The sequence below is a fragment of the Xyrauchen texanus genome, chromosome 36, assembly GCF_025860055.1.
Source record: "Xyrauchen texanus isolate HMW12.3.18 chromosome 36, RBS_HiC_50CHRs, whole genome shotgun sequence".
NCBI classification, from domain to species: domain Eukaryota; kingdom Metazoa; phylum Chordata; class Actinopteri; order Cypriniformes; family Catostomidae; genus Xyrauchen; species Xyrauchen texanus.
Genome location: NC_068311.1, coordinates 34,938,546 through 34,965,667, shown reverse-complemented (window position 1 = coordinate 34,965,667; position 27,122 = coordinate 34,938,546). Strand labels below are relative to the sequence as shown.

General features: G+C 37.6%; 1 protein-coding gene across 1 annotated transcript; it reads right to left on the bottom strand.

The window, feature by feature from the left end:
* Positions 1-1,838: 1,838 nt before the first annotated feature.
* Positions 1,839-27,122, bottom strand: LOC127630063 (serine/threonine-protein phosphatase 5). The gene is made up of 13 exons (XM_052107471.1): positions 27,032-27,122; positions 20,611-20,852; positions 13,175-13,322; positions 9,819-9,940; positions 9,674-9,739; positions 9,393-9,491; positions 8,288-8,393; positions 8,041-8,183; positions 5,775-5,862; positions 5,635-5,675; positions 5,385-5,563; positions 3,990-4,071; positions 1,839-3,835 (listed from the first exon to the last, which is right to left on the bottom strand). Exons 1-13 carry the CDS (start codon positions 27,120-27,122, stop codon positions 3,773-3,775), a joined length of 1,470 nt encoding a protein of 489 aa, XP_051963431.1. The 3' UTR covers positions 1,839-3,772.

Here is a 27,122-nt window from a genome sequence, read left to right as displayed (position 1 = left end):
GTTGAGGACTCCGCGACGGGCATCCCTCCTCTTTCCCGGGTTTCGGCACCAGTGTAACGCAGTTAAATGGAAAGGAGGCGAGAACCGGCTTGACAATATAATAATAGACATGCCCGTAAATTATCTCTCTATCCCGCACCATCTTCCGCAGTCGGACTTTATCCCTCTCAGAGGCTTGATTAGCCTGATAAGGGACCAGGTGGGTAGAATCATGACCCTGCCACACCCCCCAACACATCTCCCTTTTCTGACACAACCAATTCAGGTCTTGGAGTCTCCACTAATGAGCTGATGTGTTGAATCAGGTGTGTTTGATTAGGGAGATATCCAAAAGGTGTAGTGTTGGTGGTCTCCAGGTACAGGGTTTGGAACCACTGCCCTAGACTTTAAATTTTGTAGCGTGTTTGTTGGCAGGGCCCACGTCAAAACATCTTGGGGTTGCTCGTTCAGGATTGGAATGGTGTGTAGTCTGCAAAATAAATGTGTGCGGAAGCCTGTTCAGCGTATTCCTTAAATATAAACTTTTTTAGCTCGTTTGCTGGCAGGGTTCCACGTCGTAACATTATGTTATTTATTTCTTGAGGACTGCATATTCTGCATTATTTTTCTGGATCATGATGGATGAGATGCCTGAATTGGATAAAACGATGATGTAATGCTTACTACGAGGCATCTGTCAGAATTATTGCATAGGATTTCATTGACAAACTACACACGTTTAATAGCCATGGAAAGAGCTACTATATTCAAGGAAGAAGATTTAATAAATACAAATTTAATCATCATCTTGAGGAGCACTTCCAACTTCTATTAATAATTCTGGATAGTTTACATGATCATGTAATCCAAGGGCGTAGAATTGGCTTGAACATTTGGGAGGTAACAGTATGAAGAATTTACATGTTTCCATTGATCATGGTAAAAATATCCCCCCGGAATCTACACCCATGATGTAATTGCAATTTTTGGTGTTCAGCACATACTAAGATTTGCATCTTTACATTTTGGAATTACATTGTAGTGTCATAATTATTCAAACAAAATTAGACTTATTAATAAGCAACTCTATTATTCAAAACGATGATTATCTTATTGCCACATTAAATGACCTTCATGACACTGTAAGGGAATTTTAGATCTTGGTGGATTACATCAATCGTACATACCAGAGGACTTTTATGCTTAAAGCTGATACATTTTTCAAAATTAAAATACTTTCTTCTATCCTAGCTTAATATGCGCTGACAACTATAAGCCATTTATAACAACATTTTCTCAAAACTGTAAACACCGTGTGTCTCTGTTGCACTGAAAATTTCTGTTTGTTTTAAGCAGCCTGCTTAGATCCCACCCAAGAATGTTACTCAGCCAATGGCTTGAGTTGTGGGCGGGACTATCTGAACAACTGCAGACGAGGGGCGTTTAAAGAAATCAGTTTTGAAAACATTATTTTTGCAATTCCGTTCGGTGGCGCTACTGTCGCATAAATTACATAAGCTTTACAGTTAAGATATTTAAAGGCATACTATTGATATAAAAAAGGTCATGTCCTTTACGTATGAAATCATATCACAATCCAGCATTTAGAATATTGCTTTCTAGGTACGTGCAGAAGAGCTTTTCCAGTTGAGGGCAACTGGGATGGCATGAGTTTCTATTGGAAATTTTCTGGACATCGGTTTATCAACCCTTTCTTCAAAGGCGAGCAGTGTTTAGATGACAGTTTTTATTGCATCTCAGACAGCTGATGATACATTACTGCTCACACACTTCAAATGTTGCCGAAAGATTGGTACAAAAATTAAATAATAAAAAAGACAACACCAGTTTAATCCATTTTCAATTTTTATTTAAAACAGTCTGCCAGACATGATGCCTACTGTGCATTACTGAGAAATATAAAACTGCATATTTTATCATTCAGTCCTTAATTATTTAAACATTCTTATCAGCTGCAGCCAACGCTGATGATACAAACCTGTTACTGCTGGTGCAACTCAAGTAAACGAAATAAAACTAAAATATCATCCACAATTAAAGATATGACCACATTTCAGATTATCGGACTGGCGTCTTTTTTATTCAAGAACTTTTTCCCCCAAACATGTACACTGAAAATTGAATGATACAGTATATATATATATACACATACACATTGGTGCATATAATATTCTCTAAAAAGTAATGGGCATGGGAGATGGCTGCTGTGCATTTAAAGAGTTCTGCTGTCATAATTTGAGTCCACACAAAGGACAAGGGATCCGCTAGACAAACATACAGTGGAAGGTACAAGGGTTGTACAGAATCTCCAGTGCATTTCAGTCAAGCATGTTGGGAGAAAGGCGTGAAGGACTACGCTATATGGTTACATAGCTTCACAATACTGTACTTTCCCCATGCTGAGAGGGAAAGAAAGCCGAAAGAGTGTTTGACGTCATTTACTAAAGTCATACAGATATCTAAAGTTTGAACATGAGTGACACTTATCAGGTTCATGTGACAAACAGAAAGTTTGACAGCAAGATAGATACTAAAGGTAATGTTTCCATGTGGAGCTTGTGAAAATTGGAAAACTGCATTTCTTTAAAAAAGAGAACTGGTTTGTAATGTTTTTGATATGACACGTAAAACACTTTCACTGCTACAGTATTAAAATGACATTTCTTCCTCCAAACTTCACAACATTGGGCATCAGATGTAAAAGAAAGGTGGCGACTTTGTGTGTGTGTGTGTGGGGTGCTAAGTAGAAAATTCTCTCATTATTTACTAATGGTCATGCCATCCCAGATGTGTATGACTTTCTTACCTCTGCTGAACACAAATTAAGATTTTTACAAGAATATTTCAGCTCTGTAGGTCCATACAAAGTCAACAGGCACAAAGGCAGCATAAAGTCATCCATACAACTCAAGTGGTTAAATCCATGTCTTCAGAAGAGATATGATAGGTGTGGGTTAGAAACAGTTCAATTTTGAAGTCCTTTTTACTATAAATTCTCCACCCTGCCCAGTAGGTGGCGATATGCACAAATATAGAGACTGGCCAAAAACCAAAGAAGAATGTGAAAGTGGTGATTTAAATATTGATTTGTTTCTCACCCACACCAATCACATCGCTTTTGAAGATATGGATTTTACCACTGGAGTTTTATGGATTACTTTTATGCTACCTTTATGTACTTCTTTGGGTTTCAAAGTGCTGGTCACCATTAACTTGCATTGTATGGACCAACAGAACTGAGATATTCTTATGCAAATCCTTGTTTGTGTTCCACAGAAGAAAGAAATTCATACACATCTGGGATGGCATGAGGGCGAGTAAATGATGAGATGGGTGAACTAATCCTTTAAAGTAAAAGTGCTGATCACTATTTTTAAACTCTATTTTTAATCCAATTCTACATCAACACTTTTACTTTGGGGTTTGTCATATATAGGTATATTTGCACATTCTTTGGTACAAATCAGCTCCTGTATAATACTGCTAAACATATAATCTGTTCAGCTCTATCATGAATGACGAGGGGGAGATCCATTAGTGGGCAAGTGGAAACTGACATTCCTATTTCCTTTTTTGAGGTCAAGGCATTGTCAACATATGATCTGTACGTGCTTCAGGAAGAAATCATCAGAGCCACAGGTATGTTGAATACTGTAAAATGGTGTGCATGTATAAGAGGAAGAAATAGTTTGTTCGACACAGAAATGAGTAGAATGTGTGTGTGTGTGTGAGTGAATGTGGAGGGATTGGTGTGGACTTGACAGTGAAGCAACTACATCATCCCCAGCTGCATGAGAGAGTTAGCATATGCCATCGGCTTGACATTTGGATGAGGCTGAGGAGAGACAGAGAAAAAACAGTTTTTAGGCTGCATGTATTACAGTAATAGATTTGAGGGTGATCTATAAGGGCATGGTTAGGTAGCCAAATAGAGGTGAAAAAACACGGTCAGTCCTTGTAAGAAAATATAAAAGTGTCAAGTCACTTACCACAGCATTAAACTGGTGGAACTCTGGCTTGAGGTCTGATCCCCTGAGGTGAATGTAAGCTCCTTTGTTACCCATCTGGTCACTAGAGGAAAAAACAAACAAACTTCTGAATAAATTAACCTTTAAAGTGAACAAAACATTTCTCCAACACAGAAGTCTCTTTTTTTGTCACTTCATTGATGTTTTTTCTTGCATTCAAAGTCTGAACTCGGAACTGGGACATGTTGTCTTTGAACAAACAAATGAGGGATCTTGTAGATGAACAAGGATCTGCTGAAAGACAATCATTGAACTAAATTTATGATTGTGTAAACATTACTGCTGACTTTAAACAATTGATTAAACAATTCAAATGGAGCAACAGCATTATTGAAATTAATAAATGACTTATTTAGGTAATGGAACTTATTCAGAATGGTGGTTTGTTTCATTTTTGACAGGAATGAAGTGAGGCTGTGAGGGATAGATGTACAGTCTGTTAAATGGGTTGGACTGTTTAACATCATGTCTTCGTGTCTATCCCTCACAGCTTTGCTTTCATTCGTGAAAAGTGAAATGGATTGTCTGCAATAGTTTTGCACTCCCTTGCAATGGAAACCATGGTTTTACTAAAGTAACAATATTTGAACCATATTTCAAAACAAAGTTATGATAATAAAATTAAAAACATGGTTATTACAATATAACAACACAATGGCTTCTACCATAGTTCAACTAAACTATTGGAAGGGAACGAAAAATAATTGAGAGGGAACGCAAAACCTATTGTCAGGGAACTAAAAACAGTTGAGGAAATTATTGTGAGGAAATTAAAAATGTATTGCAAAGGAATGAAAAGCGAAATGCAAGGGAACACAAAACAAGTTGCAAGGGAACCAAAAATAATTGTGAGGGAATGAAAAATGTTTTGCGAAGGAACTAAAAATAATAGTGGGGTAACGCATAACTTATTGTCAGGAAAATAAAAATAGTTGTGAGGAAATGAAAAATATATTATGAACGAACCAAAAATAATTGCAAAGGAACGCAAAACATGTTGAAGGAATGCACAACTTAATGTGAGGGAACAAAAAATTATTTTGAGGGAATGCAACTATAAAATTATTACAAAAATAACTTCCTTCCCGGTCCTCAATATTAACCAGTCACTGCTGAATGATTATGAGAAAAGATTTGGGCTAGTAATATGAAAGGACAGAAATTATAAATGGTTGACAGGAATGTTGTTCCAAAAACAAAGGATGTTGCCCAAATAGCATGTCATATTTATATACAGAACCAGGCAATAGTTTGGACACTTGACTGAATTTGTTTCAGTGTTCCATTCCTTTGTTATTATAACCGTTGTTGAGCTAACAAAGACAATAAATACATAGAAAAAAGTTATTTATGTACCAGTAGTTTGGCGCTGAGAAAACGGTGATGCACTTCCCTGAGTGAGTGACCTCATAACCCTCGGCTTTGACCTCATGACTGCGCACTATATACTGCAGTTTATTCTGTTCCAGAAATCGCTCTGTGACATCGGGCCCGAACTGACAGCTCACACCCCGTTTACTGATGGAGCGCCCATTCTGGAAGAGAAAATGTGTCAAACGCAGATATAGAGTAGAACTGTGAATGCTGAAATGTAAAAGAAACTGACCTGCGGCTGAGGATCCGACCACAGCAGATCACACATCGGACCTGCAATAAAAGGTTTGGACATATTACAAACAACAATGTATCTCAATGTAAAATGTATCAAAGTTAAACAGTCATTTCGGGACACTAAGAACGTCTTACCAGAGTCTGGAGGCTGTCGGTTCCTGACAATCTTTCTAATGTCATCTAAAGTCACACCATCCTCACTAAACAGTCCTCCATGCATCACCTGAAACACAATTCAAATTATACTCAACACACTAGACCAAAACACAAAGACTTAAAGGGTTAGTTGCCTAAAACTGAAAATTCTCTCATGATTTACTCACCTTTAAATTAGCCCAGACTTTCCTCCTTCAGCAGAACCAAAGTGAAGATTTTTATAAGCACATTTAAGCTTTTTTTGTCCATACAGTGAAAGTAAATGGGTGCCATCAGGCTGCTAGCTGTTTGATGCTCCAAAAGGCATATTTAGGCAGCATAAAAGTAATTCACACGACTCCAGTTGATCAACTGATGTCTTCAGAAGCAAATCGATAGGTTTGTGAATGTTTTTTTCATAAATAATTAAAACTTTATAAACTTAAAATAATTGCTTCCTGCCAGCAGTTGACACATCAAATTGCTGTAGTTTGTATACAACAGAGGAACGAACGTCACGCAAGATTTAGGTCATGTCGTACAGCAATCCAGCACTGGGGGAAGAAACGATTTATAGTTAAAAACATTTTAATTATCTATTTGTTTCGTGAGACGTTTGGATTACTTTTATGCTGCCTAAATATGCCTTTGAGCATCAAACAGCCAGCAGCCTGATGGCACCCGTTTACTTTCACTGAATGGACAAAAAGAGCTTAAATGTGCTTGTAAAAATCTTCACTTCGGTTCTGCTGAAGGAGGAAAGTCATACACATCTATGGAGTGTGGAGGTAAAATATATAAAATCACTGACACCTTGTGGTTATCGTGCCCTTCAAGTGGAGTCGGAAATATCGTAATTATCTTGATTCGATATCAATTCATTATGGGTATATTTTAGTTATAATGTTTTCTTACACCGATCAGCCACAATATTAAAACCACCTGCCTAATACTGTGTAGGTCCCCCTCATGCTGCCAAAACAGCGCCAACCCGCATCTCATCAAAGCATTCTTCTCAGCACAGTTGTACAGAGTGGTTATCTGAGTTACCGTAGACTTTGTCAGTTCAAACCAGTCTGACCATTCTTGACCTCTCTCTTCAACAAGACATTTCAGTCCACAGAACTGCTGCTCACTGGCTGTTTTCTGTTTTTGGCAGCATTCTGAGACTGTGTGAAAATCCCAGAAATACTCAAACCAGCCCATCTGGCACCAACAATCATACATGCGATTATCTAATCAGCCAATCGTGTGGCAGTAGTTCAGAAAATCATGCAGATATGGGTCAGGAGCTTCAGTTAATGTTCACATCAACTACCAGAATGGGGAAAAACTGTGATCTCAGTGATTTCGAGCATGACGTGATTGGTGCCAGATGGGTTGGTTTGAGTATTTCTGTAACTGCTGATCTCCTGGGATTTTCACAGAAAACGGTCTCTAGGATGGTCTGCAATTATATAGTGCTTTTTTAACCTTAGAGGTTTTCAAAGCGCTTTTCACTGTGACTCATTCACACATTCACACTGACGGCAGAGCTGACTTGCAAGGCGCTAGCCTGCCATTGGGAGCAACTTGAGGTTCAGTGTCTTGGACATTTGGGCATGTGGAGTCATGTGGACCAGGAATCGAACCGCCAACACAACAAATCCATGTATTCAATCAATAAATAAGATATTTTATTTCATATATAATTTTTTGGTACATAATTATTGTTTAATTGCATACTTCTTACCATTTCCAAGTTTTTACATTGATTTGTTGAACACATGCTAAAACCGATAATGTCTCTTTAACTAAACATTTCTGTAAAGAACGTCTGTAGATGAAAACATATTAATGAGAGAGGACTCAAATGGCTTTATCTCAACTGTTCTATGCTTTATTGCAATTCAATGTTTATGTTTTCTTTTTATTCAACTGTTGAGACCATGAAGAGACTTTCATCAAGGACAAACGGGTCATGTGGATCTCGTCTTTGGACACGCAGAACAACTTTTACTGTTAACATGCAGTGAAAGGATCTCGCTGCGGAACACTCCACCACTAAAACTACACAATCCCTGGTGAGTGAAATCGATACATTTACCAGTCAGTTGTCAAATGCCTCCCAATTAATCGCCAAAAAACGCATGTTAATACCAGGTGTAAAGGGGGCACAGTGTCTACAGTAGAATGTGCTATGCAGCGTGTCTTTTAAATTCACATTTTTAATTTAGAGGTGCAAGTATTGATATTGTACAGTTATCATTTTTGCAGTGTGTCTTACCAAGACTTTGTTGTTGATGCACTGTGTGAGAGGAAGCCACTGGAAGACCTCACTGAATAGCTGGAACATCTGAGCGGTGTACTTCGCTTTCACCTCGCCCTCAAATCCGTACATCTGATTCATGTTATCGGTCTCGTGGTTCCCTTCATGAAATATCAAACATATGTCAAATACCAATCCAATTCAACCTGCAGAAAAACACACATTTTTGGCGATGCTGCTGGAAAAGTCTTTGGTGCATCCTCACCCCGCAGCAGGTGGAAGTGTTCTGGATAGAGCAGCTTGAAGCCGAAGAGTACGAGAATGACTTCTACAGAGAAAGAGCCACGGTCCACGAAATCACCATTGAACAGCTGGCATCGCACAGTCAAGGCTAATTTACTGATGCTCAATGAACAAAATGTGGGAAAAAAAGGATGTAAAAAAACGTTTTGATGCTACAATCGGATTGGGTCGCATGCTTGATGCGGTTGTACAATAGCGGATAGTCACACACACTTGAATTCTATATTAATGCGCCATGGTGTTGGCCCACAATTAGACTAGTTGTTTATTATAATTATTAATAAACAAAACAATTTATTGAATATTAGAACTGCTCTAGCTCTGCTTTTTACGCCCAAATATAAAAGCTCACCGTTCGCACATTCAGTGAACCAATTACAAAATATTTGGCTCATTTAACAATCAGTACCCCAACCCCCACCCCACCCAACCATATAAAAAAAAAAGAAAAAAGGATAACAATAATTCATAAATAATATTGTATGTTTACATCATGGGCAATATGACCAAAAACAATTATCGCAATATTTTTTTCATATTGTGATTCAGGCTCTGTTTGTTCACAAGCCACTCAACAAGCCACATGATTAGATGCGCGGATTGAGAGTCTCAGATGCGGAGGCAATTGAGATTCGTCCTCCACCACCCGGATTGAGGAGAGTCACTATGCCACCACGAGGACTGTATGGACAAACAGAGCTTAAATGTGCTTATAAAAATCTTCCCCTCGGTTCTGCTGGAAAGTCATACACATCTGGGATGGCTTAAAAGTAAATCACGGGTGAACTAACCCTTTAAATATGTAAAAAAAGACTTAAGGTGCATGTAGCACACTTGCACCTTAAGAAATATCACAATTTATATGACAATAGATCACGAAAGCCCTAAAAGAGAAAATTAATCATCATAGCCCTAAAGCAGAAAAGGAATTGTCATTAATAGCAATTATTTGTTTGACAAAAATTAATATTCATGAGAGCTGCTCCTTCACAGGTACAAATGTTTAAATACTTATAAATATCAAGTGATATTACACAACATCAATAAACCAGAGAGGTAAAGGATACATATGGATTAGTTGGAGATGGCAAACCATTCAACTCGAAGATATTTAGAAGATCGTAGTATTGGCCATGTGTGTCCCCACAGATTGTTATTTTCTCTGTCTAATACACAAAAGAAATGAACAGAAAGAACATTATTTCTACATTAAATAAAATTACTATGAGGACAAAAACAACCCGACAATTACATACAAAATATTCAAATTGTTGAGAAAAGTCTATTTAAATAGAAAGCATAGAATAGTAATAATCATTACAAATAATGATCAATTTCATTTTCTTACCTCTTTTAAAGTAATTTCAACAAGGCTTGGAAGTTTGGATAAAACTTCTTTTACTTGAATCAACATCTGAAAAATAATACATAAGTGATTAACAGTGTTTTGTTGATGTTATTTTTACACATTTCTGTGTATTTAGAGTGTTTACCTGGTAAGCACACTTTCTGTGCAGTTTCTTCTGGTCTTTGAACCACTCCATTAATTCTTTCATGAACTTCAGTGTGACCTTCCCATCTTCAAGTTTAGGTCCAGTATAATCATCCTCAATCACTGATGGGAAAGACATTTGGAATCATAAAACAGCATCACGAAACTAACCTTGAACGTAGCGTTGAGGATTTCTATAAAAATCATCATTTTTAACCTTAACGTTAACAACGGTGGACCCACTTTATATTAGGTGTCTTTGCCTACAACATTTGATACAATGCACTTATTATGTACATACACTGATGAGCCAAAACATTATGACCTTCTGCCTAATATGCTGTCGGTCCTCCACGTGCCGCCAAAACAATGCCAACCCGCCAAGGCATGGACTCAAAGACCCCTAAAGCTGTCTGTTGCCTGTGGTATCTGGCACTAAGACATTAACAGCAGATCTTTCAAGTCCAGTGATATGTGAGGTGGAGCCGATCCAGCACATCCCACAGATGCTCAATCGGATTGAGATCTAGGGAATTTGGAGGCCATGGTAATACCTTGAACTCTTCATCATGTTCCTCAAACCATTCCCGAACAATGTGTGCAGTGTGACAGGAGCATTATCCTGCTGAATGAGGCCACTGCCATCAGGGAAAATCATTGTCATAAAGAGGTGTACCTGGTCTGCAACGATGTTTAGGTAGGTGGCACGTGTTAAATTGATGTCCACATGAATGACCAGATCCAGGGTTTCCCAACAGAACATTGCCAGAGCATCACACTCCCTCCCCCAGCTTGTCATCTTACCACAGTACATCGTGGTGCCATCACCTCCCCAGGGAAAAGGCACACACGTACACGGCCGTCCATGTGATGTTAAAGGACCAAACAACCTTCTTCCACCGCTCCAAGGTCCAGTTCTGACACTCACGTGCCCATTGTAGTCACTTTCGATGGTGGACAGGAGTCATCATGGGCACTCTGACCAGTCTGTGGCTATGCAGCCCCATACGCATCAGGGTGCGATGCACTGTGTGTTGTGACACATTCCTCAGTAACCATCATTAACATTTTCTGTGACTTGTGCCACAGTAGACCTTCTGTTGGTTCGAACCAGACGGGATAGCCTTTGTTGCTCTTGTGCATCGATGAGCCTTGGGCGCCCAACACTCTGTTGCCGGTTTGGGATTTGTTCCTTCTCAGATCACTGTCAGCAGGTACTCACCACTGCTGACTGGGAGCACCACACAAGCCTTGCGGTTTCAGAGATGCTCTGACCCAGTCATCTGACCATAAAAATGTTGCCCTTGTCAAAGTCGCTCAGATCTTTATTCCTGCCCATTTCTCCTGCATTCAACAAGTTGACTAAGATTGTTAGCTTACCATCTAATCTACCAGCACCTTGCCATGTGGCCTTGTTTGGAGATGATCAACATTATTTGCTTCACCTGTGAGTGATCATAATGTTTTTGCTCTTTGTGTATGTGTTGTTGCATTATACTTACATTTAAAGTAGCTGTGTTTAAACACAAAGGTAGTTACACAGTTAACCTTAACCTAACTCTACACCAATGGTTAACCTACTCGTTCCTCAACCTCAGCAGCAGCAATTGTGAATCTAGGATTTTTTTACACAATAACTACATTGTATAGGATGTCTTTTAATGTTATAGTACATAGTAGTTAAAGATAGAAATAAAAGACCATAAAGTGGGACCAAAACATTATAAAAAAAAAACCTTCTTGCAAAGTTTACAATTATTTAATGTTCTTTTTTTTCCAGTTCATTTAATAGAATTTCATGAAAGAATTTGAACTTGAATATATAATAAAATAATGTATGTTGTACCTTACGTCGATAGTCAATAAAAATGTATTTCATATCATTTACATACACTCACCTAAAGGATTATTAGGAACACCTGTTCAATTTCTCACAATTATCTAATCAACCAATCACATGGCAGTTGCTTCAATGCATTTAGGGGTGTGGTCCTGGTCAAGACAATCTCCTGAACTCCAAACTGAATGTCAGAATGGGAAAGAAAGGTGATTTAAGCAATTTTGAGCGTGGCATGTTGTTGGTGCCAGACGGGCCGGTCTGAGTATTTCACAATCTGCTCAGTTACTGGGATTTTCACACACAACCATTTATAGGGTTTACAAAGAATGGTGTGAAAAGGGAAAAACATCCAGTATGCGGCAGTCCTGTGGGCGAAAATGCCTTGTTGATGCTAGAGGTCAGAGGAGAATGGGCCGACTGATTCATGCTGATAGAAGAGCAACTTTGCCTGAAATAACCACTCGTTACAACCGAGGTATGCAGCAAAGCATTTGTGAAGCCACAACACGCACAACCTTGAGGCGGATGGGCTACAACAGCAGAAGACCCCACCGGGTACCACTCATCTCAACTACAAATAGGAAAAAGAGGCTACAATTTGCAAGAGCTCACCAAAATTGGACAGTTGAAGACTGGAAAAATGTTGCCTGGTCTGATGAGTCTCGATTTCTGTTGAGACATTCAGATGGTAGAGTCAGAATTTGGCGTAAACAGAATGAGAACATGGATCCATCATGCCTTGTTACCACTGTGCAGGCTGGTGGTGGTGGTGTAATGGTGTGGGGGATGTTTTCTTGGCACACTTTAGGCCCCTTAGTGCCAATTGGGCATCGTTTAAATGCCACGGCCTACCTGAGCATTGTTTCTGACCATGTCCATCCCTTTATGGCCACCATGTACCCATCCTCTGATGGCTACTTCCAGCAGGATAATGCACCATGTCACAAAGCTCGAATCATTTCAAATTGGTTTCTTGAACATGACAATGAGTTCACTGTACTAAAATGGCCCCCACAGTCACCAGATCTCAACCCAATAGAGCATCTTTGGGATGTGGTGGAACGGGAGCTTCGTGCCCTGGATGTCCGTCCCACAAATCTCCATCAACTGCAAGATGCTATCCTATCAATATGGGCCAACATTTCTAAAGAATGCTTTCAGCACCTTGTTGAATCAATGCCACGTAGAATTAAGGCAGTTCTGAAGGCGAAAGGGGGTCAAACACAGTATTAGTATGGTGTTCCTAATAATCCTTTAGGTGAGTGTACATTGTTTATATAATTTAACAGAAGGTATCTACTGCTACTGATGCTGAATTTTAGTTATATATGTAAGAGGATGCAATATTTTCTGTGTAGTTATAATGGCTACATCTATTATTATACATTTCTGTTAGGTCACCTCATTACCACAATGTGCCCGAATAAAGATCATTTCTTACAGAGGATAATCCTGATATTTTCCACAAAAGTATGATTACCTCACTTTAGATATAAGGAAATGAAACAAGCACTTACTCATGCTCTCTATATCTAAGGAGTCGACCACGGATCGTTTGAGCTCATCGCTGGCGATAGCTCGTTCAAACGCCTTCTGCTTTACAATCTTATTGCATTCCTGATACTTCATCTTGGCATCTTTGTCATTGGGCCGCACTCTCACTACCTAATATTGAAAAAAGATAATAGAAAGAAAAACATTTACATTAAAGTGCAGTCAATTAATTTTTATGTGCCGAGCTCAATTCTGTTTTAAAGGTAAAAACTTGTGAGTGGAACTATTTTCTTCTGCCACAGATTCAGCGTCATGTGTTAATACATCCCAAGCCTCCAATGCTAGTTCGAAAATGTCACTTTAGAACAAACAATGGAGGATTGCAATGCTTGCGCTGCTTTAATAGAGCATTTACTGAAGTAGAGCATTTGTGTGCGTGTGTGAATGTGTGCATGAACAAAAATGGAGAATGAACGTAAACAGAGTGATTGCGTGTTGGATTACCTGCGTTTGTGGCTCTCTCATCAGCAGAAACGCTGCTTCAAATCGCCAAGATATACGTTTAAGAATACTTATCAGTGTCATTATTCTTGTATATAGCTTTCCTGTGTCTACACAACTGTTATATTAAAGTTGCCCTGGTCCGTTGACATCGCTGTGTGTCCCTGGGTGAGTGTGTTGGTGAGAGAGGGGGAGCATGAGGGTGCTTTCCAGTGAGGCTGATTAGGGTGAAATACAAGGAAACACTTGCACATAATTTAGAAACTGTTGTGTTGATCAAGTCGTAGGGTTTGTTTGTTGGTCACAACTCGAGTCTATGTGTTTGTGCGTGCGCATGTATGTATGTGTGTCAGCGTGTGTGGTTGAGAGCAATCTGGGCCAGATTATCCAGATGAAAACTTGCCGGGTGCCAAAATATTTCCCTATTCATCTTAGCTTGCTTTTGCACTTTACTCTCAAGTAACATGTTACTTAAATAACACCCTTAATACTGTGCATTTAATTATATTAAAATAGTCACAGGGTATACTGTATTGAGTTTTAAGGTCTGTCCATAAATTCCTTCATAAGAAATGGCTCTTAACTAACAAATCATTTTTGATCAACTTTACTTTGGAAAAAATAATCAAACAAACCATAATAATAATTTTAACATTTTAGGGCTATTTGTTTTATTTTTTACAAATTATGAAAACTGAGTAGGGACATTTAGATCTGCTAAAGCCCTCTCACAATATCAACTCACATATGAAAACAATGGCCATATAGAAATGCCATGTTTACTTAATATATTTAAATAAAATACAAAATAATGGTGCGATCTATGTTTAGCAAAGCAGTGTAACTTCACTACTGCCAGAAAAGCTTAAAGGGTTAGTTCATCCAAAAATGAAAATTATCCCATAATTTACTCTCCCTCAAGCAATCCTAGGTGTACATGAATTTCTTCTTTCAGCCAAATACAATCAGAGTTATATTAAAAAAATATCCTGGCGCTTCAAAGCTTTATAATGGGAGTGAATGATAGATTTTGAAGCCCAAAAAAGTTCCCCAACCATCAAAAAATTCATCCATACAGATCCGGGGGGTTAATAAATGCCTTCTGAAGAGAAGCAATGCGTTTTTGTAAGACCAATATCCATATTTATAACTTTATAATCACTGGCTTCCAGTAACGGCCGTCCGCGCATTCTCAAGAGAGTCGAGTTCCGCCGTATGACGTAGGCTTACTAGAAGTGTAGTAATCTGAAATCTAGTAATTTGGCTCATAGTCTTAATAATGATAGTATTTGACTAAGTGGGGCCCATGTCAGGAAGCAAACAGGGAAGCCTTGAGATGTCACACAGGTCACATAAACTACAACACATAGAGACTGATATCACCTAGATATCTCATTATTGGACCAAAAATAAGCCACTAAAATATAATTTGACTCTTGATGGATGTACCGTTACATCATATTCAACAGTGAAGAACTTGGGTGTTATATTTGATACAAATCTGTCCTTTGAAAATCAAATTACCAATGTTTGTATAACAGCATTCTTCCACCTCAGAAATAATGCTAAGTTACGCCACATGCTCTGTTGCTGATGACGAAAAACTAATTCATGCATTCATGACCTCAAGATTAGATTATTTTAATGCATTACTGGGAGGATGTAACAAATAAATATATAAATAAACTTGTAAAAACTAAATAAACTTCAATTTGTTCAAAATGCAGCAGCCAGAGTGCTGACAAGAACCAATAAATATGATCATATTAGCCTAATGTTATCATCATTACATTCTCTACCTGTTAAATTTCAAATTAATTTAACAATTCTGTTATCTACATACAAAGCTTTGAATGGCCTAGCTCCGCAGTACTTAAGTGACCTTCTGACATGCTATATTCCATCACGTTCATTACGATCTCAAAATTCTGGCCTGTTAATAGTTCCAAGAATATCAAAATTAGGGCTGCACGATTTGGACAAAGTCATATTGCGATTATTTTGAAAAATATTGCGATTGGGATTTGAGCTGCGATTATGATGGTGATGTTTTCCACATGTTCAACTGCAAAAGGGCTACTGGGGTTTTCACACTTGAACCCTCTTAAAAAGAACCAAACTGAGACCTTTTTTCAGTTCAACCACAAACAATTAAATATATAAACAGTGAAACAAAGTCTTCTTCATATCCAAATGTTACATCCACCATGTACCTGTTTTTGTCCATTTTGTGATCTCAGCCCACTAATCATCATCATTAGTTTTTGAAACAGTCAACTTGAATATTAGGGATGCTCCAATCAGGATTTTAACATCTGATACCGATCTCCAATTTTCTTTTCATCTCATCAATCGATGCTGATCATTTAACTTTTATCAGCAGCTCTGTCAAAACTGGTTAAATGTAAACTTTCTGCTCAATGTCACTGTTAACTACATTTCCCTGTTGGTAAAACCAGTTGTTGCCTAATTTTTGCTGTCAAAAATAATGTTGGTTGATTGAATAATTTAGTATACAAGAAATATAATTGTTACTCTTTATTTTAAGCCTTAAAAACTAGTTGGCTTATACAAACTATTCTTTACTATAAGATAGTCCTAAAGAACGAGGCTTAAATGTCAAACTGAAGTTGAACTGATAACCCATTGAGATGGTTCTGGACTCTACAGGTGTTTCTGTTAATGCTGTTTGCTCCGCAATCATTTAATAAAGATGTTTGAATTATACCTCATCTTGTTTTCTGCGTTATTATTATGATACATGTGCCTTGCGGAGACTGAGATGCAATTATTATTGAATTATTTTAAACACAATTCAAAATCTTATTTAATGAAACTACACAATGATGACTCAAAGACATTATAGATATTACAGATTTATCTTCTGTTAATACCTGATCTTCTGTAAAGCTGCTTTGAAATGATTGTGATGAGTGTGTTGTGAAAGGAGCTATACAAATAAAAATGACTTGACTTGAATAGCCACATCCATGCAATCAGCCCCAAGACCAAACATAGAGATCAATTTTGATCTAAATCAAACAATGCAAAAAGAAGTCACTAGACACTTCCTGTTTCCCATTTTGTTTACATTAATTTATCGTGTCGCCATGGCAATAGCGTTTGATACATCAAAAATCAGTTTGCAATTTAGCATCATTAATATCTTTACAAGATGTTGCCCACATTTGGTACCTGTAACATGGATCACTTAGGAGGAGTATTTCAAATTCCAGAGCATGCATTTTTCAAAGAATCCAAAATGTCCGACTTCCTGTTGGGCGGAGCTTATGACTGTCAGCACAAAAGGTGTCCGTTTTGATAAGATCTATACACGCACAAAGTATATATATATATATGTGTGTGTGTGTGTGTGTGTGTACAAAGTATATCTATATATATGTATGTATGTATGTACGTACAAAGTATATATATATTAGGGCTGTCAATCGATTAAAATTTGTAATCGAATTAATTACATGGTGTCCCAATTAATTAATCGCAAATATTTGCTGAGAAAGCCCCTCATATAACAATAATTCAATATATAATGATGAAATAATGTTACATAATTATCTTTAAATATAAAAAAAAATAAAAATAATATTCAGATAATTAAAATGCATTGCATTCTTGTGGCAGAAGAGTTAATCATTGATAAAACAATACAAAAAACAGCTTTAGAATACACTCACCTAAAGGATTATTAGGAACACCATACTAATACTGTGTTTGACCCCCTTTCACCTTCAGAACTGCCTTAATTCTACGTGGCATTGATTCAACAAGGTGCTGAAAGCATTCTTTAGAAATGTTGGCCCATATTGATAGGATAGCATCTTGCAGTTGATGGAGATTTGTGGGATGCACATCCAGGGCACGAAGCTCCCGTTCCACCACATCCCAAAGATGCTCTATTGGGTTGAGATCTGGTGACTGTGGGGGCCATTTTAGTACAGTGAACTCATTGTCATGTTCAAGAAACCAATTTGAAATGATTCGAGCTTTGTGACATGGTGCATTATCCTGCTGGAAGGAGCCATCAGAGGATGGGTACATGGTGGCCATAAAGGGATGGACATGGTCAGAAACAATGCTCAGGTAGGCCGTGGCATTTAAACGATGCCCAATTGGCACTAATGGGCCTAAAGTGTGCCAAGAAAACATCCCCCACACCATTACACCACCACCACCAGCCTGCACAGTGGTAACAAGGCATGATGGATCCATGTTCTCATTCTGTTTACGCCAAATTCTGACTCTACCATCTGAATGTCTCAACAGAAATCGAGACTCATCAGACCAGGCAACATTTTTCCAGTCTTCAACTGTCCAATTTTGGTGAGCTCTTGCAAATTGTAGCCTCTTTTTCCTATTTGTAGTTGAGATGAGTGGTACCCGGTGGGGTCTTCTGCTGTTGTAGCCCATCCGCCTCAAGGTTGTGCGTGTTGTGGCTTCACAAATGCTTTTCTGCATACCTCGGTTGTAACGAGTGGTTATTTCAGGCAAAGTTGCTCTTCTATCAGCTTGAATCAGTCGACCCATTCTCCTCTGACCTCTAGCATCAACAAGGCATTTTCGCCCACAGGACTGCCGCATACTGGATGTTTTTCCCTTTTCACACCATTCTTTGTAAACCCTAGAAATGGTTTGCGTGAAAATCCCAGTAACTGAGCAGATTGTGAAATACTCAGACCGGCCCGTCTGGCACCAACAACCATGCCACGCTCACAATTGCTTAAATCACCTTTCTTTCCCATTCTGACATTCAATTTGGAGTTCAGGAGATTGTCTTGACCAGGACCACACCCCTAAATGCATTGAAGCAACTGCCATGTGATTGGTTGATTAGATAATTGCATTAATGAGAAATTGAACAGGTGTTCCTAATAATCCTTTAGGTGAGTGTACAATGTATTGTTTACTACCATATTATTGATCATAAGTCAATCATTGTCATACAGTTCACAGTCATCCATTTCACAAGTGAATTTGTCAATCAGTTTTTTTTTATTTGTTCAAATCAAGTCATTTATTATGAGGGCTTGTTTAAGGAATTTCAACAAGCGTCTTGCCTACCGTAATTTCCGGACTATTGAGCGCACCTGAATATAAGCCGCACCCACTGATTTTTAAATAAAATATCATTTTAAACATAAATAAGCCGCACCTGTCTATAAGCCGCAGGTGCCTACCGGTACATTGAAACAAATGAACTTTACTCAGGCTTTAACGAAACACGGCTTGTAACAAAAATAAATAGGCTTTAACGAAACACGGTGTGGCAGCGGGGGCGTGGTCAAGCGCCTGACCGGGAGAGAAAAGCGGTATGGGCGCTTACACCTGAGCTAAATTATGTCTAACACCGGTGTCTAATTTCAGTAAGCATGGGGAGAGCGGCATAAAAAGGCAGCAGCCACAGAGCTGAGAAAGTGACACACGTCAGTCTAGTGTTGGCGCATAGAAGAATTGAGAAACTTTATAAAATTGATTGTAAACATTGCTGTGGCCATTAAAAGCCTTACCTGGAACATCAAGTGCCCTGCTGAAAACTGTCACACTGGTGCCCGTGTGACAGTTTTCCCAAGAAGGACATGTGAAGCAGGGCACTTGAAATTAGACACCGGTGTTAGACATAATTTAGCGCAGGTGTAAGCGCCCTTACAGCTTTTCTCTCCGGACGGGCGCTTGACCACGCCCCGCTGCCACACACGGCTTGTAATAAAACATTTGCAGTAAATAGTAGCCTACCAAGAAAGTCATTGGTCACTATCTTCCTCGTCCTGTGCACTGAAACCACTGAAGTCATCTCCTTCGGTGTCGGAGTTGATAGCCTCAGATTTAGTTGTCTTTTGCACTGAGTCAATTCCTCACGCTGCTGTTTCCAGCATCTTATCATCGACTCATTAAGACCAAGCTCCCGTGCAGCAGCCAGATCAATCGCCTTCAACTTGAAAGCAGCATCATATGCGTTTCTCCATGTCTTTGCCATGGTGAGGGTGACAAAATTACTACCGTAATCAGAATGATGGGAAGTTTGAGCCTTCGATTTAATCTAAACAGTAAACAAAAAAGTTGTTTTGACCTTAACCCGTTCAGCAATTTCATTGGTCTAATGAAAGCTTCACGCCGCCAAAAAACTGAGCACGTCACAGAATGTTTTTGTTTTTTATATATATATATATATATATATAACATTTGAAGCCGCGTCATTGTATAAGCCGCGAGGTTCAAAGCGTGGGAAAAAAGTTGCGGCTTATAGTCCGGAAATTACAGTACACATGCTTGTGTAGCGTCTCGGGTGCGTTGCGTCATAAACATAACATTTTTAGGTCACTGTGTCAAGTTAAATATAGTTTAATACTTAGAACACATCTTGAGATCTCTTAGTTCGGATTTGCACTCCAAGTGTTTTGAACGTTAATGTTTTTAACGCATTATTTTTAGTCAAATTAATCGCACTGAATTAACGCATTAAATCGACAGCCCTAATATATATATATACACACACACACACACCTTTATATTTCAGTGCTTGGGTCCTAAATATTACAGAAAGTTATTACTATTGTATAATAATAATAATAATCAATATTAATATTCAAGTTAACTGGTTTCCAAAAAATTATGATAAATTGGCTGAGACCCTATTTTTTCTTTTTGTTTGACTGCTTTAATTTTTTATTGTTTAGTTCTTTTTAAGAGGACTGAAGTGTAAACCCAAAAAGGGTAGCCTTTTTATTTGCAGTAGAAAATAGGCAAAACATGACCAGATTTTGGTCAAAAGGAATCACCTACTAGTTTTGGTTAATCTTATTGCAGTTCAAATCGATATTGCAATATTTTTCTAAATAATCACGATATGACTTTTTGTCCAAATGGTGCAGCCCTAATTACAATATAACAGATATGATTAAACATGGTTAAGTTTGTTACTGAGCTCGAGCATTAGTCTTACCGTCTCGTAATCTTTAAGTGCTGCTTTGAACTTGCCGAGGGCCATGTTAGAGGTGGCCCGCCGGTAGTAGCCCTTGATGTAGTTCTTGTCCAGGTCCAGGGCTTGAGTTGCGTCCGCCAACGCGTATCCATAACACTCCGTCCGCAGGTACGCCAGACTTCTGTTACTGTAGTAGATGGCATTGGTCGGGTTCAACTCCACCGCTTCTGTGTAATACTTGATCGCGTTCTCATAGTCCTTCTCTAAAATAAAAGCACAAGACAATTGATGCCCAAACAAACATAGATTAAACCCGCTAGACTAGGAAAGCTAATTAATTTCAAGGTTATTGCTTAACTCCGATATCAACTGGATTGTCCTATTTCACAAGGCACTTTTTAAAAGTCTAGTATACAAGCTATAAATCTCGTTATGGCTTCTTTAATGGCTATTGCTGATACTGATATTTTTAGACTAGGGTGCCAATGGCTAATTTATGTGCATTAGTGTGCATTATAGAATTGAAAACAAAAGTGTGTTGGTAAGTTTTGAATCAGAAACTAGTATATGGAGCCAGGTTTGTGCCAGAACTTAAACAAATCAAATGTTTAGCAAAAAAACACAATCTGCTTCGCAAAGGAATACTTGACTCTCAAACAAACAGAAAGCAATTTGCGAATGCAAAGAGCCACTTGAGAGAAAATGAAGGGTAGTTGTCATGTACCACTGGCTTAACAAACTAATGTGCTGTGTTTTAAATATTAAAATGTTTTCATATAAGCCAAATCATATTTCACAAATACTGTACATACAGTCCATTTCTACAAATTCTATAGGATCGTTGAACAAATACAAAATCCAATATGAAAATATATGCTATACGCAGGGCCCGAAAACTTTGGTGGTTGGTTGATGAATAAATTTACCAGACATTCAGGTTTCTTGCCGGACAATTTAATTTTTTATTTTCTTTTAACTCTTTCCCCGCCAAACAAGGAATTTTCCGGGTATCCGTGTTTTAGGTGGTATGCGCTAAGGAAGACCCGCACGCATGTTTTGAAAGAGTACGCAACTCTTTGATCAAAGAAACAGACTGCGATCGTCTCAAACGTGAAGAAGTGGAACACCATACTAATACTAAAGCACTTGTTTGATAAAAATGCCTTTTTCTCAGCTTTTTGTCCGAAATGTTGTTTTTGACAAAAACCTACCTCTGTTCAAGTGGCAATAAAAAAAGAACAAATGAAGATAAAATAAAATCGTTTTTTTGCCTAAAAGCAGAGGCTCAGATCTTTATTTTGATATATAGCATCTTCATATATTCATGGAAGAAAATATTCTGCGGGCCATTAAAATTTAGCGAAAATCGTCAAAAACCCTGGCGGTGGCTGGCAACTTTTTTTAAAAACGGTGGCGGGGAAAGAGTTAATTGCATTTTAATTTAAGTATAATTAACAGACATGAGAGTAGGGCTGCAACTAACGATTATATTTTATAATTGACTAATCGAATGATTATTAGAATGATTATTAGACTATTCGTCAATTATTGCAATGATTAATATAAATTAGTTTTTTCACATGGTTATACTTCTGCGAGTGCAGTAAAGACAAAATATACTAATATTCAAGATCTATTCACTAAAAGATGCATTCACATGAGAAGCAGCATATAAGATATATTTTAAAATATATGTATTTTTTTTATATTATATTCAATATTCTTAGATAACAATTTATTCTTCTGCAGTATAACTGCTAAAGTAAATGTACATTGTTTTAAATGAGATTTAGATATTTATATTGGAAAACTAGCCAAAACAAAAACATTCAAAAACATATTTTGTTGCGGTGTATAATGGGGTGAAGACTACACCTCTCTCACCTTTCTGTTCACTTCAATCCATCTTTAACTCACAACAAAAGAATCTCTCTTATTAATAAAGCTGCGTTATGCCAATTTTCTTCACGATAAGAAATGCACAGTGACACATATACTGTGTTATGATTCAATAAGTCTTGAGCCATCACGTTATAATCTAGCTGCATTAAGTGTGTGTGTGTGTGTGTGTGTGTGTGTGTGTGTGTGCTCGAGGGATGAGCTCCCCTGCGACAGTGTGCATCAACCGGGTGCAGATTCAATCTCTCCCCCTTAGATCAGGACACTTTCACAACTCAGTCAGCGAGGTCAAAACCCTGTCTGAGTATTTTAGTCCGGTTTTCTGTCCACATCACCAGAAGGCTGCACAGGGGTCTGGACTGGGAACAGGAGACTACTGGGGCTGGGGATGTTCTTTTGAGAATTATTCTGGAATATTTGTATGTGACTTTTTTTTACGGTTGAAAGAAAAATGTATAATTAAAAAAAAAAAAAAAAGGAAAAAAGGAAAAAAATGAAAAAAATGAAAAAGCAACAAACAACATTATCAGGAAGCCCAGCCTTAGGCTTATTTATTAAATTGTATTTATGGTTGAAAGCAAGGATAAAGTATAAATTGATCAGTTCAATTAACTGTGCTATGATGACTATAAAAACTACTTGTGTAAGTGGATTTCAATTAATCAGTTAATTAATTGTCAAATCAAAATCATCTTGTTAAAATGACAAAGGATTTACCAGATCAGATGTTTTTTTACAATAAAATAATTGTTGTTTTTTTGTCCAAGAAACTTCGAATATTCTTGACATTTCTTGTTATTATTAGAAATGATCTAGTTTTTACTAGAAAATAAGTTGTTTTTACCACAAAATATGTAGTAGCCTAATAACGACATACTAAGCACAAACTATTAAGTATGTGGCAGCACTGCATCATTTTCTGTTTTTAAAGAGGACTTCGCTCAGCCCATTTTATGAGAAAATCTACATTGATGCATTTGTGTGAAAAAGACTACGGTTGACAAAATCATGCCAAAAGTCCCGTAACTCACAAGTAGTACGTATTTGTTCACATTGGATTTTGTATTTGTTCAATGATAGAATTTGTACAACAGATTGTATTTATTTGTGAATATGCTGTATATGAAATATGCATATATTTGTAAAACAGAGCATTTGTTTGTTAAGCCAGTGGTACACAACAACTACCCTTCATTTTCTCTCAAATGGCTCTTTGAATGTGCAAATCGCTTTCAGTTTGTTTGAGTCTTATGTTCCTTTGTGAAGGGGATTGTTTTTGTTTGCAAAATGTTTGATTAGTTTGTGTCGTTTAGGCACAAATTTAGCTCCATTCTAGTAGGCAGAATGACCACTTCCTTTTATCGGCCAAGCAGGCACCGTTATCAGACCAATAATCCCAAAATAGTAGGGCTGGGTAAAAACTGATTTTCAGAATAAGAGCGATCTTCATTTAAGATCCCGATATAGACTGATGCAAGAGATATGACTCTTGTCAATATGCGCTCAACTAAAGCACTTCTACATATCAATGTAAATAATTGTAAATAGAACAATTGCTATTAAAAATAGCTTATATATATATATATATATATACAGTTAAAGTCAGAAGTTTACATACACCTTAGCCAAACTCAGTTTTTCACAATTCCTGACATTTAATCATAGAAAACAATCCCTGTCTTAGGCCAGTTAGGATCACTACTTTATTTTAAGAATGTCAGAATAATAGTAGAGAATGATTTATTTAATCTATTTCATCACATTCCCAGTGGGCCAAAAATTTACACACACTTTGTTAGTATTTGGTAGCATTGCCTTGTTTAACTTGGGTCAAATATTCTGGGTAACCTTCACAAGCTTCACAAAATAAGTTGCTGGAATTTTGGCCCATTCCTCCAGACAGAACTCATGTAACGGAGTCAGATTTGTAGTGCTCCTTACTCGCACATGCTTTTTCAGTTCTGCCCAGAACATTTCTATCCGATTGCAGTCAGGACTTTGTGATGCCACACCAATAACTTGACTTTGATATCCTTAAGCCATTTGCCACAACTTTGGAGGTATGCTTGAGGTCATTGGCCTCTTAGAAGACCCATTTGTGACCGAGCTTTAAACTGCCTGACTGACCTCTTGAGATGTTGCTTCAATATATCCACATAATTTTCCTTCCTCATGATGCCATCTATTTTGTGAAGTGCACCAGTCCCTCCTGCAGCAAAGCACCCCCACAACATGATGCTGCCACCCCCATGCTAAACGTTTGGGATGTTGTTATTCGGCTTGTAAGCCAAACCCTTATTCCTCCAAACATAAAGATGGTCATTGTGGCCAAATAGTTACATTTTTGTTTCATTAGACCAGAGGGCATTTCTCCAAAAAGTAAGATCTTTGTCCCCATATGCACTTGCAAACTGTAGTCTGGCATTTTTATGGTGGTTTTGGAGCAGTGGCTTCTTCCTTTCTGAGCAGCCTTTCAGGTTATGTCAATATAGGACTCATTTTACTGTAGATATAGATATTTGTCAACCTGTTTCCTCCAGCATCTTCACAAGGTCCTTTGCTGTTGTTCTGGAATTAATTTGCACTTTTCACTCCACACTATGTTCATCTCTAGGAGACAGAATGCGTCTCCTTTCTGAGCATGGTGTTTATACTTGCATACAATATTTTTGTACAGATGAACATGGTGCATTCAGGCATTTGGAAATTACTCCCAAGGATGAACCAGACTTGTGGGGTTTCACTTTTTCTTTTATTTTTTCTTCGCTGGTCTTCGCTGATTTCTTTTGATTTTCCCATGCTGTCAAGAAAAGAGGCACCGAATTTGAAGGTAGGCCTTAAAATACATCCACAGGTACACCTCCAATTCAGTACACCTCTTATCAGAATCTAATTGGCTAACTGTCTAAAGGCTTGACATCATTTTCTAGAATTTTCCAAGCTGCTTAAAAGGCACAGTTAAATTAGTGAATGTAAACATCCGACCCACTGGAATTGTGATATACTGTAGTTAATTAAAAGTGAAACAATCTGTCTGTAAACAATTGTTGGAAAAATTTCTCATGTCATGCCCAAAGTTGATATCCTAAATGACTTGCCAAAACGATAGTTTGCTCATAGTAAATCTGTGGAATGGTTAAAAAATGTGTTTTATTGACTTTAACCTAAGTTTATATAAACTTCTGACTTCAACTGTATATATAGTTACAAGATCCCTAGTATAATTAACAGCATTAACTAAGAACATCTCTTGCATATAGTCAAAATGGATGTTATAACTGAATAATATCCAATTGAATTGGAATCAAATTGAAATTGGCATAAAATCAAGAGCTTGTGAATAAAACGTATCAATATAAAATAACTGCCAAATATTGGTCGATGGTTAATATAAGTGCAAATATATTCTCCCAAAAACCAGTGGTCCCTTTATAACACTAATCTTTATGAATAACACATGAATTGTTCCAAAATCAAAATAAATATATACATAAATAAATATTATTTTCATGATAGTTATGCGCTTTTGCAGTTTTAACCCCAAATTCTCATTACGGCAGTGCAAACAGATGGCCATTATAATATTCTCATTACCACAACACAGGCAAAAAATATATATATATATATTTATTTAAATTGTAAAGTATTTATACATCACAGTAGTACTCCCTTGGTATGGTCTTTAATTTTCACTGATTTTAATTTGAAGGGGAAAAATCGTTGTACATCAGCATAATTTTAACTGTAATACAGAAAAAACAAAACAACAAAAAATAACTGTATTTTAAGGTAAAGAGGATGTTAAAAACAATGGGAATGGTTTAAGTAAAACGTCCAGACGTGTTGCGGTAATGAGAACTAAATCAGGAGTAAAATGTGCTATTCTACTGTATTATTTTGTGGTTAAATATGACCAGGATATTTTCTTGACAAGTTTCGTGAATTTAAGGAGTTAATCCACAATTCAATTTTACAAACGTCTCGGTCATCTATGAGGAAGATTTAATCAATCAGTATGACACTGATTCTGTTTCCATTGACTTACATGATTAGTTCCTAACTCTTACAAATACAAAAAAATTACAAGAATGTCAATGAATGAATGAATGACAGTTGATCAGGTTACCTGACACTGTCGCACACTACACGTGTAAGGGGATCAAGGCAATTGTAAGCGCCTACATCTGCTGTCATCAGATTATTTTCGGTAGTTGTTACTGTGATCATGACACTGAAGCAACATTTTTACCCCATCATCAGTTTCTAACCTGATCATTTCAAAGTAGAACTGAATGAAATCATCCGTTCAACAATATCATACATCCTCTACAATGTTCAGTGCTGAATAATGATATAGTGAAATAATTCTTAAGTTGGCTGAATGAGTGTTACATGTCAGTGTATAGTTCATCATGTGTTCAGCTCATCACTGTGTTTTCACACTCATCAGCGCTCATGCAAACTTAACCCCATACAGTCGAGCCCTGTCGAGTGACTACGAGCCCGATCTAGTGTATGCATCGGTTATGTGCGGTGTTTTTACCTTTAAAGTAGTTATTCGCCTTCTCCTTCAGTTTCTCAGCACTGGCACTCCGCTCCTCTTCCGCCATCTTCTCACTGCCGCATTCCGTCAT